At 46.8% G+C, this 16,096-nt stretch overlaps 1 protein-coding gene across 2 annotated transcripts in view; it reads right to left on the reverse strand.

Annotated features, from left to right (window-relative positions):
• nrp1a (neuropilin 1a) overlaps positions 1 to 16,096 on the reverse strand; it is a 76,346-nt gene that overhangs the window by 7,037 nt on the left and 53,213 nt on the right. Inside the window, exons 8-14 of one of the 2 annotated variants that reach the window (XM_056299180.1) lie at positions 15,246 to 15,401; positions 12,389 to 12,533; positions 8,864 to 9,195; positions 6,208 to 6,352; positions 4,350 to 4,436; positions 3,556 to 3,606; positions 357 to 500 (exon numbers count right to left, since the gene is read on the reverse strand). In XM_056299180.1, the coding sequence (XP_056155155.1) occupies positions 357 to 500; positions 3,556 to 3,606; positions 4,350 to 4,436; positions 6,208 to 6,352; positions 8,864 to 9,195; positions 12,389 to 12,533; positions 15,246 to 15,401 (1,060 nt within the window). Of the gene's footprint in view, positions 1 to 356; positions 501 to 3,555; positions 3,607 to 4,328; positions 4,437 to 6,207; positions 6,353 to 8,863; positions 9,196 to 12,388; positions 12,534 to 15,245; positions 15,402 to 16,096 lie in introns of both variants that reach the window. The other variant, XM_056299179.1, reaches the window with a different exon arrangement.

The following is a 16,096-nucleotide window of genomic DNA, read 5'->3' on the forward strand; positions in this document are numbered from 1 at the left end:
TATTGGTGCATAATGTCTCATTGAACAAGGCTCACAATATGACCAGACAGCTCAACAGAGTATTTCAGCACCCTGGAGCCACTCTTACATAAAACCTCAACGGTACATCTCATTTTAACTTAAGATAACTTTGCAACTACTAACTACTGCTTGTATAGCTCATATTTACACTGTTTAGCATATACCTAACATTCATGTATAATACCGAAAGAGAGACTGACTGACAGTGATGAAAATAAAGTATAGAAATATTCTGCAACAGGGTTAGGAAAAGGTGTAATTTCACTACTAGACAGAATGATGGGTCATATAATTACTGTTTGGTCCAAAAAAAACTGTCCCTCCATGACTCTCACCTGTGTGGTCCATGTTGGGTCCAGTATTAAGAGTGGGGGTCCCGCTGGACTGAATCTGCCACCTGGATCCAGTGTCCTCCGATGTCCAGCTGCAGAAAGATGGGTTGCTGGCCCAGCCAAAGTCGCATGCAAACCACTGGAACCCTGCAACAGGGTCAGAGATCAAGAAACATCAGAATAGGCCTCATTAGCTCTGGAATCATTACTTCTGTTAATGATTTTCAGTATTTCCATTACTGTCATCATCACCCCTTGCAAACAAAAGTGTTAAATTGAAAGGCATCCAGAGTAGATAGATGGCTGACCAAAATATAAATATGACTCATTGCGCCCCTATTAAAAAGGAAGATACTGCCAAGAGCTTTAAGCTTGGCTGTAACAATGACCCAAGGGTCAGTCACGATGTGGCTGTAGGCTAAGCTCTACATCCACATCTTAATGAGCTGCTTGAGCACAAGAGGGCAGCAAAGAGCTGCGAGACTTAGTGAGATTGCTCACAGCTGGGGGGGGGGGGGGTTAAAGAGGGAGAAACAGGGAGGGGAGAGAGAGAGGAGCCCTGACGGACAAAGAGGGAGCCGACAGATCAGGCCTCGTGCGGACCGTATATTGTGACTGGATTTAATGATCTCCTTTAATATACATTCTGCAGTTTATGAAAGACGTGGAATGATGCTCGGAGGAGAGGTAGCAGAGACAAGGGGAATGGAGAGAAAGTGACGGGATCTGGACATCATGTCCAGTTGAAAACACAGCTCTCACAGAAACCTGCAGAGTGCTCAGGATTTTAATGAGAGCAGGGACTTGAGGTTTAAAGACGGCTATAGTAGCCGTGAAGGGCCCACATTCCAACAACACCAATCCCCATGGACACACACTGAGCTAAAAGGAAAAAAAACTCCATAGGGGTAAAAAAAAAAAAATTGCATGCGATCTTGGGTGATGGACGAATTCTGATTTTCAAAGTGGAAAAGAAAGAATTTGGGTGAACACAAAGGAGGGAGAGCTGTTTAGGATGCTAACTATGGCCTCATACTCTGGTATGTATGCACCGGTGCCTTTGGCGACAGAGAGGCGGCTCTCAAAAGGATAGAAAACATGAGCCAATATTCTCTTTAATAATGGGAATGTTTTAACTAGCTTCTGCAGGCAGGAACTCTATTTACCCATTAAACACAAAGGATGGAATTCCCATATGGGCCCACACTTCAGGCGCAGGGCCACATTTTTTTTGTCTTTTTGAAGAAATCTTTCGCCCAATTAAAATACTTCGGTTTCCCCCCCCCCCCCATTTGGAGAATTCGATCACGCTACTGACAAGTGCTGGGTAATATGGGCAGCCACATGACTCACTTGGCCATCTGATTAAAAGAAGCGGAGTTGTTCGCCATATGCCACTGGAAACTAAATAACTAACTAATGCGTGCACCACAACCGCGCATGCATGTGGCACACACATTGGCATGCAAATACAACACACACAACCGGTGAGAATGCAACGATTGAAAATCCATCCATCCATCCATCCATTATCCAAACCGCTTATCCTGCTCTCAGGGTCGCGGGGATGCTGGAGCCTATCCCAGCAGTCATTGGGTGGCAGGAGGGGAGACACCCTAGACAGGCCGCCATGCCATAACAGGGCGGTGTGACACATTCACACCTAGGGACAATTTCAGTATGGCCGATTCACCTGTCTTTGGACTGTGGGAGGAAACCGGAGCACCTGGAGGAAACCCACGCAGACACGGGGAAAACATGCAAACTACACAAAGAGGATGACCCAGGACAACCCCCAAGGTTGGACTACCCCAGGGCTCGAACCCAGGACCTTCTTGCTGTGAGGCGACCACACTACCCACTGCGCCACCGTGCTGCCAAAAGAGAACCAGAGTCCTATTCCATCATCTGAATACCTCAGCTAAGAATATAATGTAGATATGAACAGATATTTACAGATGGCCCACATCACTTGAAAATCTTTAAATTTCTCAAGTTATTTGTACACGTCTTGTTTTTTTTCACATTTACAAACATATAAATACTTATATCATTCCTGTATTTAAACCATTGCATTCCAATTGATTCAGGGATCCCTGTAGGGTGAAGGGGCACAACAACAAATTCTATCATGATATAGCAACCTGATGTAATTTGTACACCCCCCCCCCCATCTTAAAGTACTTCGCATTCATGGACAGGTTAGAAACTGTGTATTCCTAACTCTCTGGAGTCAGATGAATATAACAAAAATGGCCCCTGGCATCTGTAGTCTTTGCCTGCAATGTATTTTATTCCTCCATCAGTAACAATCTTTTCAACCAAAACCACCTTGCTTCAAAATCAAACACAGACAATCTGATGGACAAGTGCTTACTTGCAGACAGTTATGCTGACACTGACACGCACAACCAAACACACACACATATACAGTATATACCTACACCTTTGCTTTCATTCTCATCTATTATCATTACTGTGCCCCAGTAGACTGTAGACAGACCACAGAGCCAGCTGATAGGGGTGGGGGGTTGCTGGGTGGAGCCAGTGGCCCATTAGCCAAGGTCAGACTGGGGCACAGCCTCTCTGCTGTCTGCTGTCTCATCAGCTTTCTAGGAGACAGCACTGTGTGGGTGCATGCATGTTTTCTCCAATCAGAATGTGCATAGAGGAAATGGCAGTGTGTGTGTGTGTCAATGCACATGTTTGTGTGTTCAAGTGTGAATGTGTGCACATTCAGGTGTGCATCCATTCGTGGGCAGGTGCTCCCCTGTGTTTTGTTGTTTCTGTGTGTGTGTGTGTGGGCGGGCTAGAGTGTTTGTCAGCCTAGTGATTAGTGATTATGCTGAGAAGGCAGCAGCAGAGCACCAGTGTTGATCATCAACTTGGCTGGCATCAAACAACCTCCCTCACCCCATCTGCCTCAGGCGCTCAGGGGCATTTCACCAGCCTTAATAACACAGGTGCACATCAGGGCAGAAACCATTTTTCGCTTGCATTCATTATCCAAGGTAGAAAAATGAGCCTCAATCAAATGTGTTTTTGTTAAAAGATTTCCAGATACTATGCTGGTTCAAAAAATGAATGTCAAAAGACACCACATTTAAGGCTTCTGTATTGGTGAGATGAGTTGAACTGAGCAATCTATGATGGAGAATAGGACAAAGTTGCATTGGTAGCTCATAGGATATTGGGCACTCACCTAGGATGGTGTCCGCCTCAGCTGTAGTGGTCTCTGGCATTGTGGTCCCACCTGCCACAATACAATGCATTAGCAGAGTAAGCCCAGACAAGCAATAGTGCATCTGCAGTTTTTTTCCAGTAACTACACATGCACTGAATCCATGCTAACCAAGTTTACAGCACACATTTGCTTTTGCTATACTCCCATTCTATAGTAAAACCTTGCCCCTACACACAAAATGTGACAGTGACACGATGCCATGCTCATCATTGGAGACTGCTGTTTAGTCTGCTTAATGGGAGTGCAAGAAATGATGCAGGCTCAGTGTGTTACTGGGTTAGTGGGGAATGAGGCCAGACTGAGAAGTGGAGGTGGAGGAGGGAGAGGGGGACAAGTCAGTTGAGAGATGAAAGAAAAGGGAGGAGGAAGAGCAGGCAGGTAGAAACCAAGGGGGGAACGATGTGTGTGTGTGTGTGAGGGTGTGTTTATCTCACAAGCAAGTGAGATAATTCTCTCCTGTGAGTTTGCAGAGGTGGAGGTAGGAGGGCAGAGTGAAGATAGAAGGGAGCTGCACGTGTAAGTAATTAGAGCCATGCCTGTGTGTGTTTGGGCATGCGCGTACAAGCGTGCATGCGGTTAAGTGCACGTGTGTTTTCAAGCGTATACATGAATTGCAGATTAACTAGCGTGCATTGAGGAGCGGATCTGGTATGATCTGGGACAGGGGTGGGGTGTGTTGGGGGAGGGGTTGCGGGTTAAAGGTCGCAGTCTCATGTGGGCGATGTTAGCACCTGTCACGTCGTAGTCATCACCTGTGCCACTGTGGCAGCTGGCCTGATCGTCGTCGCACTCGTCCGACGAAGGCGTGGGGACCGGTGTGGTGGGAGGGAGAGTAGGAGCTACACAGAGAGAGAGAGAGAGAGAGAGAGAGAGAGAGAGAGAGAGAGAGAGAGAGAGAGAGAGAGAGAGAGAGAGAGATGAGGAGAACAAAATTGGGAAAGAGCAGAAAGAAGATGCATGTTAAACTTCAGGTTGAATATGTCCAGATGCTTTGTGGTGGAGCTTCCACACATGTGACACACATGCAGTCCCAAACACCATCTCAAATGCTGTATTTAAGCATGGCACGGTCCTGCCACTGACACGAAACTGGCCTCGATCCAAGCCATCAATCTGGGCCTGAGCTATTAGTGTCCCTCTTTTTATCAAGCTGCAGAGGGTTGGGTGTATAAATAGAGTTAAAGCTAAACTCTGGTGTTTTGGGGCTTGAAGGGGGAGAAATAAGGCCCTGGATTGGCTATAGGCAGGGCCCCTGGCTGCCACAGTGGCCTATCATTATGGCCTGCTGGACTCTTTGGATGTGGGCGCCACCGCAGATCCACTCCACGCTCCGCTGCCACACAGCCGGCCTGTGGTGTGTGTGTGTTTGTGTGTTTACACTGACAGAGTAATGAACGGCCTCACTGGCACAGAGGGAGGCAAGGAGGGAGAGGAGGAGGGAAGCAGAAGGAGGAAGGGGGGGAGACCATGGGCGAGACTGATGGAGGCACTGCTTGAAAAATGTATGCGCATCTTTGTGTGTGTGTGTGTGTGGGGGGGCATGTGGGTGTATGTGCGTGCATGTGTGCCTGCACGTGTGTCAGCCAGTAGTCTCCCTGGCTCTCCTGCTCCTAGATGAAATATGAGACAGATCAGCCCTTGTCAGATTCGGGGCGGAGGAGGTCACAGATGGGGTCAACGCTGCGTCAGGGGAGCTCCACACAAAAATAAGGATTTAGCCTTCTCGCTGGGACTCCGTACACACACACATGCAGAACCCCCCCCCCCCCCCCCCCATTGCACCAGCACTAGCACCTGTATATATACGTGAGTGTAAATGCATGTCTTTGACCACATGTTTAGTGGAGTAATTATCGGTGCTATGTGTCACAGTGTGTGCATGTCTTTAGCGTCAATGGTGAAAACAAGCATTATCATCGCACTAAAGCCCCCGGTGGGAGTGCATGGCTTGCAATGGGATGGGCCCACTCTCTCGGTGAAATCCAATATGTAAATCCATTTAGGACCATACCGCTACAGCACGGTCTTATAATGCTGAGCTTTTACTACTCTGAATGAGCTTTGAGAGAGAGAGAGAGAGAGAGAGAGAGAGAGAGAGAGGACTAAAATGCTTACACCAAGAAAACAAATAAAGGTAATATTGAGATGGTAAGGGCGAGGCATTGGAGTGTGGGTGTGTGTGCATCTGATCGGAAAAGTGAGAGAGTGGGGGAGAGTTCTGGGTGGAGCGTGATGGAGGCCAGTCTGCTATAATCCCACAAGGCCAGGTGGGCTTTCATTTGATCCCAACTATGAGTGGCTGCGTGATGGGGGGATGCGGCGAGACAAGACAACTGTCCCCCTTGGGGATAAAAAGTAGTAGCAGGACAGCTGTTGGCTCAACATGGGGAATCCTCACACGCATCTTTGAATACTCCCCCACCCCATTCTCACGACTGGGACTAAAAACACGACGCTAACCGGGCTGATGGAAGACGTGTCTATGCATGGCTCTATGATGGTGTGCACACAGGTACCCACCCATATGTGTGCAGTGGTGTGTATGAGCATGTTTATGGCATCTCAGTATGTGTCACATTTTTAATTCAGGAGGTTAAAGGCCAGCTGTACCTTGGATCTCACAGCCCAGGAGCTCGAGTCGTAGGCCCATCCCGGCAGGGGTGGCCCTATCTGGGTAGACTCTGACGAAGCGGGTTAGCAGAGGCTCCACCGTTCTCAGCTCCGGTGTATCGTAGTTCATATTCCCCTCAAATATCTAAGAGAGAAATGGAGGGAAGCATGAGGGAGAGAGAGAGAGAGAGAGAGACAGAGAAGAGTTGGTGAAGAAAGGATATAAGGCACAACATTGCTGATAATGATATTATGGTGAGTTTGACTGATCCAGCTCTCCACATGCAGATACCCTGAGGCAGACTTCTTCCTGCCATCTGAAAAAAAGATGCGGCATTGAAGAGCGGAGGTATGAATAGAGTGACAATGGGAAACAACAGAAAATGACCAGATCTCTCTCTTCTCGCTGACATCTAAAGTGCTGCCGAGGCAACAGACACAGCGGGGGGCCGGTGGTCAAGACAGCCTGACATATACCTCTGTCGAAAGCAACTGTAGCTCCTTCAACGCCGCCTCAGATCTCCCTCTACTGAGGGAACAAATGAAAGAAAACTGGTGAAAAGGAAAGCAAGGCGGGAGAGGAGGAGATGGAGGAATGATAGAAGTGGATTAATAGGTGTTATCAGGTGGTGGAGTCTGGAGCACCTTTGATGGCAGGAATCTCTGCAGCAAGGAGAAAGGGGAGAGATGTAGCTACGTAGGACGGGAGGATATGGATCCTCTAAGCTCCCTCCATAAATCAACCATCAGGCCATCTGGATCAGATTTATAACCTGCCAGGGACACTTGTAATTGGGGACAAGCTGTGGTGGTCACACATCTTCACGTCCTGAAGTTTGTGTGTGTGTGTGTGCGTGTGTGTGTGCGTGTGTGTTGGTGTGCTCGAGCCTGTACACACGTGGCTGCATACATGTGATACATTCAAAGCAGAGTGATGCTGCTAGGTACGTATGGGCTCGCATCTTCATGGCGTACTTTCTCTCTCCCCTCCCCTCTCCTCTCCGCCCCACCCCTCCTCTCCCACTTGGTTACAATACTCGGGATTGAACAACGCATGTTGTCCAGAATACAAAACAGAAGGAGGGAACAGGGCCAGGAGTCAAAGCGACATCTCAAGATGCTTATCCTAATGTGATTTAAAGTACCGCTGAAAATTACTTGCAACGACTGCTGAACAACTGCCGAGTGCCGTGTTCTGGCAGAAATGGACTAAATGTGTTGCAATCCAAATCGACGTCTCTGCATTTCTAAGAGCTTTTTTTTTCAGAAGCATGTGTTAAGATGATTTTTCATTACGCTCTCAAGAGATTTTTTTTTTACTTAAGATAGTTTGAAATCACACTGTTACCATCCTCTTTAATCTGCTTCTTTGCCAAGATATTTTTTATAAAAGAAATATATATGACACAGTACCATCTTATATAAGTGCTCTTATGTCTCCCCTGTGCTGCTGCATCCTCTTGAAAGTAAGATCCCAGTCTGCTGAAGTCTTGTAGTCAAGCTCAGCAAAACCAAGGCCAGTCTAAGACTTTAAGACCCAACTCAAGTCTGTTGGGGCCTCGAATCCCTATGTTACCTCCGGCTTGGTTGGGCATCTCTACAGACACAATTGGCCATGTCTGCGGGAGGGAAGCCGGATGTTGGTGTGTCCTGGTCGCTGCACTAGCGCCTCCTCTGGTCGGTTGGGGTGCCTGTACAGGGGGGAGGTGGAACTGGGGGGAATAGTGTGATCCTCCCACGCGCTACGTCCCCCTGGCGAAACTCCTCACTGTCAGGTGAAAAGACGCGGCTGGTGACCCCATATGTATCGGAGGAGGCATGTGGCAGTCTGCAGCCCTCCCCGGATCAGCAGAGGGGGTGGAGTAGCAACCAGGACAGCTTGGAAAATAGGGTAATTGGCCAAGTACAATTGGGGCGAAAAAGGTGTGTGTGTGTGGGGGGGGGGATAAAAAAAAGACTGTTGGGGCCAAAATTTATGTGGACTAACATCAGATCAGTGCCGGTCCAATTAAACACTACAGTTACGGTAGTGCTCTATTTACAGAAGAACGCTACTGTAACTGTAGTGCTTTACTGTAAATAACTAAAACACCACTGTAATATTTATTTAGGTTTTTTCTTCTTGCTCCAAGGTAGGAGTGCTTCAGATTCTTATTTTCCAATGCTACTAGAGATATAAATATAGTAAAAAAAGAAACAGATTAGATTAGACTGCACTTTATTGATTTCCACAGGGTAAGTTTGATGTTAATTTAAATAAACATATAAATAAATAAAAGTCTTGTACTTGGCGAGAAAAAATAAAAGTCCGAGTCAGGTGCAAATCACTCTGTTGTCAAGTCTGAGATGAGACTCAGCTTGATTTCATCCATTATCTAAGCCGCTTATCCCAATTGGGGTTGCGGGATGGGGATAGGGGAAAGACATGTAGGTCAGGTGAATCGGTCATACTAAATTGTCCCTAGGTGTGATTGTGCCGACCCTGTGATGGCCTGGCGGCCTGTCCAGGGTGTCTCCCTGCCTGCCGCCCGATGACTGCTGGGATAGGCTCCAGCATCCCATGACCCCAGTTGAGCTTGATACCGAGACTTTCAAAATGTGGACTCAAAACCAAGTCCACGCTAAAGTATTACAACATCTACCCCATCGTTCTCACCTTTGGCTTGATGCCGTTGGCATCCAGCACCATCCTCCAGTCGGAGCCGTTGTTGCTGTAGCCCAGGCGGAACTTCTTCATGAAGACCTTGTTCTCGCGGTGTTTCCCTCCCTGGATGATAAGACCCCTCACCAGCTTCTCCTCGCCCAAGTCCACCTGCAACCACTCGTTGGTGAAGGGCTGCGGCTGGGGCAGCAGGGTCCACCCTGAACGGCTGGTCAGCAGGCGGGCATTCTCTGGAACCCAGCTCCGGTCTGTGTGGGAGGAGGCTGTGATCTGGGAGTCAGCGATCAGCCCCGACACCATGCCCAGCATCCCCGAGCATGGGTACTCTGGGGAAGAGAGAAAGAGAGAGAAGGTAAAAGGGTTAGCTTCTCCATTTTTGATGAGAATTAATGAGAACCTGTGGCAACTGAAGGCTTGATCTATATCCAACAGCTTGATATTTCACATCACTCAGTCATAGTCTAGTGTGTGAGTTTGAGGCTCATGTTTGGGCACCTGAGAGATAGTGACAGGGAAAGTCAAAGTGAGGAGGACAGCTCCCCAAACTCTGTGTGATGTTGCTGTGATCTCTCCCTGTCTAAACTCTCGAGAAGGCCTGCATACTAATTCCTGCGCCTGAAGCGATTGTCTCTAGGCAGCCAATTAAAACCCTCCCCTCAGATGGTGCTTCCACCATTCTGGGAGCGCTTTTCTTTTCATCTCCCTTATTTCCCCGAATACACACACACCTCTTTGACTCCCTCTGTACTCATCTGCTGTTCGGCTTCTCAACAGAAGTGGGGACGTGTCTTCTGACACCTCACTGTTTCTTGTCCACGTTCTCTCTTTTCTTCTCTGCTCTTCCCATGCATTATTCCTGACAAAGCTAATGTTTTTCCAGGATATCTGGACACACAGCTCGCATTCATTTCCAAAGGGCTGTTGCTTGTTTTTTTTTGCGCCCCTTTTTTTCAGGTTTACAAGCATATGCATTGCTATCGCGTAATTGCAATGTCCCAGAATGTGCAGGAAGTGTCATGAGATGTTGCACTGAAGAAAACAGGCTGAGCCAATGTCTCCAGTCTGTCTCTCTTCCTGTCTCCGTTCAATCTGAAGACACTCTGTTCAGGAACTTCGGTTAAACAAGAACACATTTACTATCTGGCTCCCATGGAGATGGTATAACCAGGTGTTATTACATCTTCTGTGTTGCTGCAAGACAAAGTGTGCACTGTACCAGTGCAGGAACTGGCTAGCATATCCGCATCTGGGAACATAGCGAGGCGAGCTGGAGAACAAGGCTTTATTCAGACCTGTCTCCATTCTAGTTATCACAAACCGCTCCTATGCAGACCCATGAGACAAATCCCTGGCCCTGGGTGTCTCTCCAAGGAGAGGAGTCAGAGTCCAGATCAGAGCTCTAGGAACACACTGGCAATGCGGAAGACTCTCCGCCATGCTGTTTCAGGGTTTTTCCTCTGTCTCGCTTTTGTCCTCTGCCAAGATCTGTGCAAGTGTGATCAGAGGAGCTAGCCCCTGGCAGAGCAGCGCTGAGGCCTTCCACTGTACAATGACCGCCTTTGAAGTGCAGCAGTATGAAAAAGAAGAGCACGTGTGGGTGTGTGTGTGTGTGAAATCTGGATTTAGATTTAGTTAATGTCCCAGATAATCTGGAGCTGTTAATGGACTTCAGCTGACAGAATCAGAGAGGTTTAATCAATGGCGTGCTTGCAATCACACACCCACAGGAACAAACATGAGTGTCTGATTGGTGTGTGTGTGTGTGTGTGCGTGCGTGTGCATGTGCGTGTGTCTGTATTTGGGTGGAGCATCAGTTGGCTACACTCGTGCACGCACATGAACATATTTACAAACACCAAGGCAGGAGGAGTTATTAATGAGTAGCTGTGTGTGTCAGTGGGGCACGCCAAACACATGGTGATGACCATAATGGCTCAGGAAATACTCCCTTGGGCCTTCTGGGGTCTGTCTCCTATTCTCTGAAGTCTAAAATTATGGTTGTGACATACAAAGCTAAGCACTTTGATTTGAGAAAGACCTCCTTGAATATTGCTCCGTGGCCCCATAGTAATAATGATTCATCTTTTTTGCCTTTTAAAAATTCCTTGTTTTCGTCGGTCGGCACGTAGGCATGCCTCTCTGGAAAGAAGCAAAGAGGTGCAAAAAGCCCTCAGTCCATCTGTACGTAACAGTAGCTCCTTTTTGGAGTCCTTGTTTCAGAGCTTCCTTTCTTTCTTTCTCTCTCTCTCTCTCTCTCTCTCTCTCTCTCTCTCTCTCTCTCTCTCTCTCTCTCTCTCTCTCTCTCTCTCTCATTCTCTCCAGTCTGTATCTAGCAATCTGTAGCTAGCATCTAGAGAAGCTGGCAGTCTCTTCAGAGTGTTTGGCTGCCGCTCGGTGCTGACGTCACGGAGGAGGCCCTGCGGTGGTCTAGTTTCTGTGATGTGTTCTGCGCTCCATGCAGTGGTCTGGTCGTCATCCCAGCACACACGCCCAAGCTGTAACCCTGGCGTACCCGCACTATACAGTGCCATTATATAGAGAGTTACATGTTTATTATATGAAACTTTATATAATATAAAACTGTTAATGTGGAGGCACTAACACACACACACACACACTATGCACAAACGACTATGGTAGATGATGTACTCCACAAGGCAGCAACGACAGTCGTAAACATTCAAAACAAATGCTCGTAAAGCCAGAGAGACACTGACAGATGTGCTGACAAACATACGTGCGCGGATGAAAGTGAGCCGCATGTGCGCGCACCCCTCTCCCTCTCATTATCATAATACACCCTGACAAAGAGGCGATGACGATAGGGGTTCTACCACAAGCAGAGCTCTGTAGTAGGTGGAAGGAAGCCAGAAGATGGGCTGGGATATGAGGGTGGGATGAGACCAGCAGGGGGGCTGAGACTACATGAGGAGGAGGGAGAGACCAAAAACAGAGGGAGAAGTGAAGAGAGAGAGATAGTTACAGAGAGAAAGTTGTAGAGAGAGACAGAGAACCTAACAGAGGGGAGGCGTGTGTGTGTGTGTGTCCCCGCATAAAGCCCCCTGGTCCTAGCGCCGCCTGTGTGCCTTGCCAGTTGTTGGATTCATTAATTATAAATGTGTTACATCTAAACATCAGGTAACATAAATAGGTAATCCTGCTTCATGTGCCACTCCTCCATTATGCAGCAGCTTTGCTATAGCCTCGGCGTAGGACTCTCATCGACAGCTTGCCTCTAACAACTCAGCTACGATGCTCCTGCCGCTGTGTAGGGGAGGTAAAATTCCAGCCAGATACAAAACGAAAAGAGGATGCATAGATAACACCTTTTCACCTTAAGTAAAATAGTCATGACAGATTTTAACTAATGAAAAAAAGGAAAGTGTTTGGCATCTGACAGCAAACTGACACAAATATGAACTGATGATGTCTTCAGTTTTTGTGGGGAAAAGACATGACTAAACCAGTTTCTCTGCGTATATCCTAACGTGTGGCATCTGCGGTCAAGGCAGCACTAACCTGATATCTTACACCCGTACACCTCAAAGCGCAGTGCGATGCCTGCTTCCCAGGTAACCGGACGTATCCGGATGAAACGCGTCAGTGTTGGCTTGGGCAGCATTGTCTTGGCAACGTCTGTTGGGTTGGTGTTGCCTTGGAAAACCTGGAATTGAGATAGAGCAAAAAAAGTAAATTATTTACGAAGTTTGTCGAGTGAAAATGCAGCGAAAGAGGCCTGAGCACTGCATAACTGCCTTGCTCCAGAAACAAGAAGCTATGGCAGGGGACCTTCTCTCTCCTCTCGTAAGGTGTAACGTAATGTTGTTGTATCTTTAGGCTGTGTTTCATAAAACGAATACTTCATATTCATTTTAGTTTAAGGGAAGTAAGGGTGGCATTTTCCTTTGACATCTCAAATTGGGCACGTGTAATCTCCGTGCTGTCACACTGCAGGTGCAGCGCAAACAGACGGGGACAAGAAAACAGTGAAATCAGAGACAAAGAGTGGCACACTGACAAGATTACTGCTGCAAATGGACCGTTTTTGTCCTCTCCCCCGGATCTCAACCCAATTTTACTGCTGCATCCTGCTTAAAGGTCAAAGATGTCACTGTTTTTCCCTGGGGTCAGTTGACAGTTTACTAGCACCATATGAAGAGGCAGGCCACCTAGTAAACTACTCCATTCAGTCCATCAGGGCTCATTCAGACTAATTGAAACACACCGGTGACAGTACGACCTCCTGACCCAACTTGCTGAGTGGCTATGGGGCAGAGAGGAATCACACTGTTTTACTTCCTAAGAGAACAGGGGGATAAAGATAGATGGTAATGCTCTACATAAATGACACGTTCGTTGCACAGCTACAGACAGTCTGTAGATATGACATAACTGATCCAGTATAAGTCATAAAGGTTTTCTTCACATGTTGTGTTACCACCTCGCAGTGTTAGGCCTACTGACTGGTTTCTTGCCTCCACTAATGTCTTCTGTTGCTGTATGCTCGATGCTTATACCACACCACATCTGGAGAGCTGGATACTCAGTCAAGATGAGAAGTCTCTGAATCCTTCGTCAAGACAGTGAGCAAACGGCATTACTCAGAACATGAATAAAACCTTTATGACTCATACTAGATCAGTTATGGCTGTCTATAGCTGTGTAATGAATGTGTCATGTATATATAGTCAAAGTAAATTGTTACCAGATAGATTGCTAGCAAGCTATCATTTAGCTAGGTAGCTACCTAGATGATAGGAGATGACAGGGAGTGTTTAAAGTGTCAGTAAGAAAGTTACGGAGAGATAGATGGCGAGTAACATAAGTGTGTGTGTTGAATGTTATTCTTAGCTATTAGTCCCTGGGCGATACTAGTCGTCCGCCCCACTAAGGGACTTGCAACAAAGTCACTCTCTTTCTCTCTTAAATGTCATGACATGGCTCCTCTTCACTTGCTAACTATTAAATGGCTTTTTGCCTGGCTGTGGTAAGGCTTTATCTTGCAAACTCAGCAGTTAGCAAATGGGCCCACTCCTCACAAAAGCACTTTAGAGTCCAGAAAAACACAGGCCAGGCTTTTCGTGGCACCTTCGAGCTGCCACTTGAGAAAAGGGACTGTGTGTACTTTGAAGAGGTCATGAAAGAAGTGGGCTGGGGGGTATGTATACACAGCAGCACAAACAAGGGTGTTTGGATGCTTTTTTGGCACAAAACACTTTTTGTTCCATTCACAGCCTGGCGGTGTTTTACTCAAATACGTCCTGTGCTATTTGCATGTCACACTTCTTGTCAAAAAGACACCTCATTGACCCTTTTCACACCCCCGGCGATGGGGCTGTTGTCTCTAGAAACACAGATGGACAAAAGCCGCTCTGTTCGACAGGCTGATCACTGATCGATCATTATAGCCTGTCACACTCCGGACCAGCATTCTTTCCCTATACCTCCCTTCTTTTTCTCCTCCTATTTTTCTCTTTTCTCCGACACCCACCTCTACCAGCTGCTCAAACATGACAAGCGCTCCTGTTTCCTTCACTCATCTCTTATCCCTCTAACTCTTGTTTATCAGGTCTTTTGTTATCCCCGTTTTCTTTTACGGCAAGCTGACGAGTGCTTGACGCAAAACAGTGGCTATATACTGTTCAGAATCCCTCCGGTGACTGCTGCACTAACCACTGAAGTCTCGGCTGTAAATACCACCCTCTGACACAGAGTTTGTGGGCATATTACCATACCAAACAAAGTGCATAATTGCAAGCTAGGAGGCAGAGTCTCCAGTACATATAGCCGGGCATTCCCCCCTTTTTTGTTGAGCTCAAAGAGAACATGGACCAGACCACAACTCAAGTCAGCTGGCTCTTTTACCAAGATGAGATATTCAAAGTGCAGTACATCTGCAGCGTTGGTTTCTATGGCATAGTCACTGGGCAGCCTAGATGTGCACAGAAATAAATCAAAAGGTTTATCTACTCCCTGCTCTCCTAGTCTTATTTAGGGTTGGAAACAACATTCAGCCTCTAGAATGAGTTTATATTTCCACCAGCAGCCTAAACCAGTTAGGGACAACTACATTATGGTCTGAAGTCTGATGTAACCTATGGCACAAAAATAGGTGACATTGAAAGCATGAAAACTGTCAGCTTTGTAAGCTGGCGATCACTCACAAAAATGTCTGGCAAGGGAGGGTTTCATCTATTATCCTGCAGAACTGTATTCTACTAAAAGTTGAGTTGAATGATAAGTAGATAATATTAAAGCAAACAGTGATGTCTGGAGTAAGAGGACTAATGAAAGGAAAGACAGAGGATGGAAAAAGGCTGCAAGGAGAGGCTGCAGGTGGGGGCAGGTGAGAGGTATGTGCTTCTTTTTCTCTTACTTTTTGCTTGGAGCCTTCCTTCAGGGTGATCCAGTCCTCTCCGTTGGAACTGACATCCACTTTGTAGGACGTGACGAAGTAGGTCCTCCGGGTCTCTTGGGAGATGGCCCCCTGTGTCCCGATGGCCGAGACAAACCGCAAGAACCCAAGGTCCACCTGAGAAAGGGAGAAAGGAAAGAGAAAGCTGAGTATAAACTATTCAAGAGATAGACGCTGCATGGACTCTCCCAATCAAAGTGCAGAAGAATATTGTATAAGCTGAATATATGAACACCTACAGTACAACTGATGCATAATGCACTTGCCTTCCTTATTACATGAATAATTTGCACGAGAGAAAATGTGTTCAATACAAGATCCCTATTAATAATATACTGACAAGCAGGAGAGTTTAAAATATAACTCGGCTATTGGAGTCACCTCTGGCCACAGCCTCATCAGCTACGGTCTGGAATTTAATAAACAGCAATGAAATGATATTCACATTAATGAAAGAGACACTGGATGACAACTTAATTTCCTGCGATGGGAGACAAGAGCTTATTGGATAAAAGTGAATGTTGAATAGAACAGAGCCTGCAATCACATTATCAAAATCGGCCAAGAGGAAGGAAAGATACAGATTGAATATCAAATATTCTACATTTAAAATATGCAGAGCTTTATAAAGTAATCATGAACTGCAGTACATCACTGGAGGACTGTTATGTATTCACAAGCAGTCTGCCAAAGGCAAAAGAGCCAAGAGGTGGTTGGCCGGGCAGATAAGTGTGTGCATGTGTGTTTGTGCATGTATAAAGATTTGTTTTTCATCTATATATGTGTGTGGGTGTGGCCTTTACTGTTGGTTT

Source organism: Lampris incognitus, chromosome 19, assembly GCF_029633865.1.
Source record: "Lampris incognitus isolate fLamInc1 chromosome 19, fLamInc1.hap2, whole genome shotgun sequence".
NCBI classification, from domain to species: Eukaryota; Metazoa; Chordata; class Actinopteri; order Lampriformes; family Lampridae; genus Lampris; species Lampris incognitus.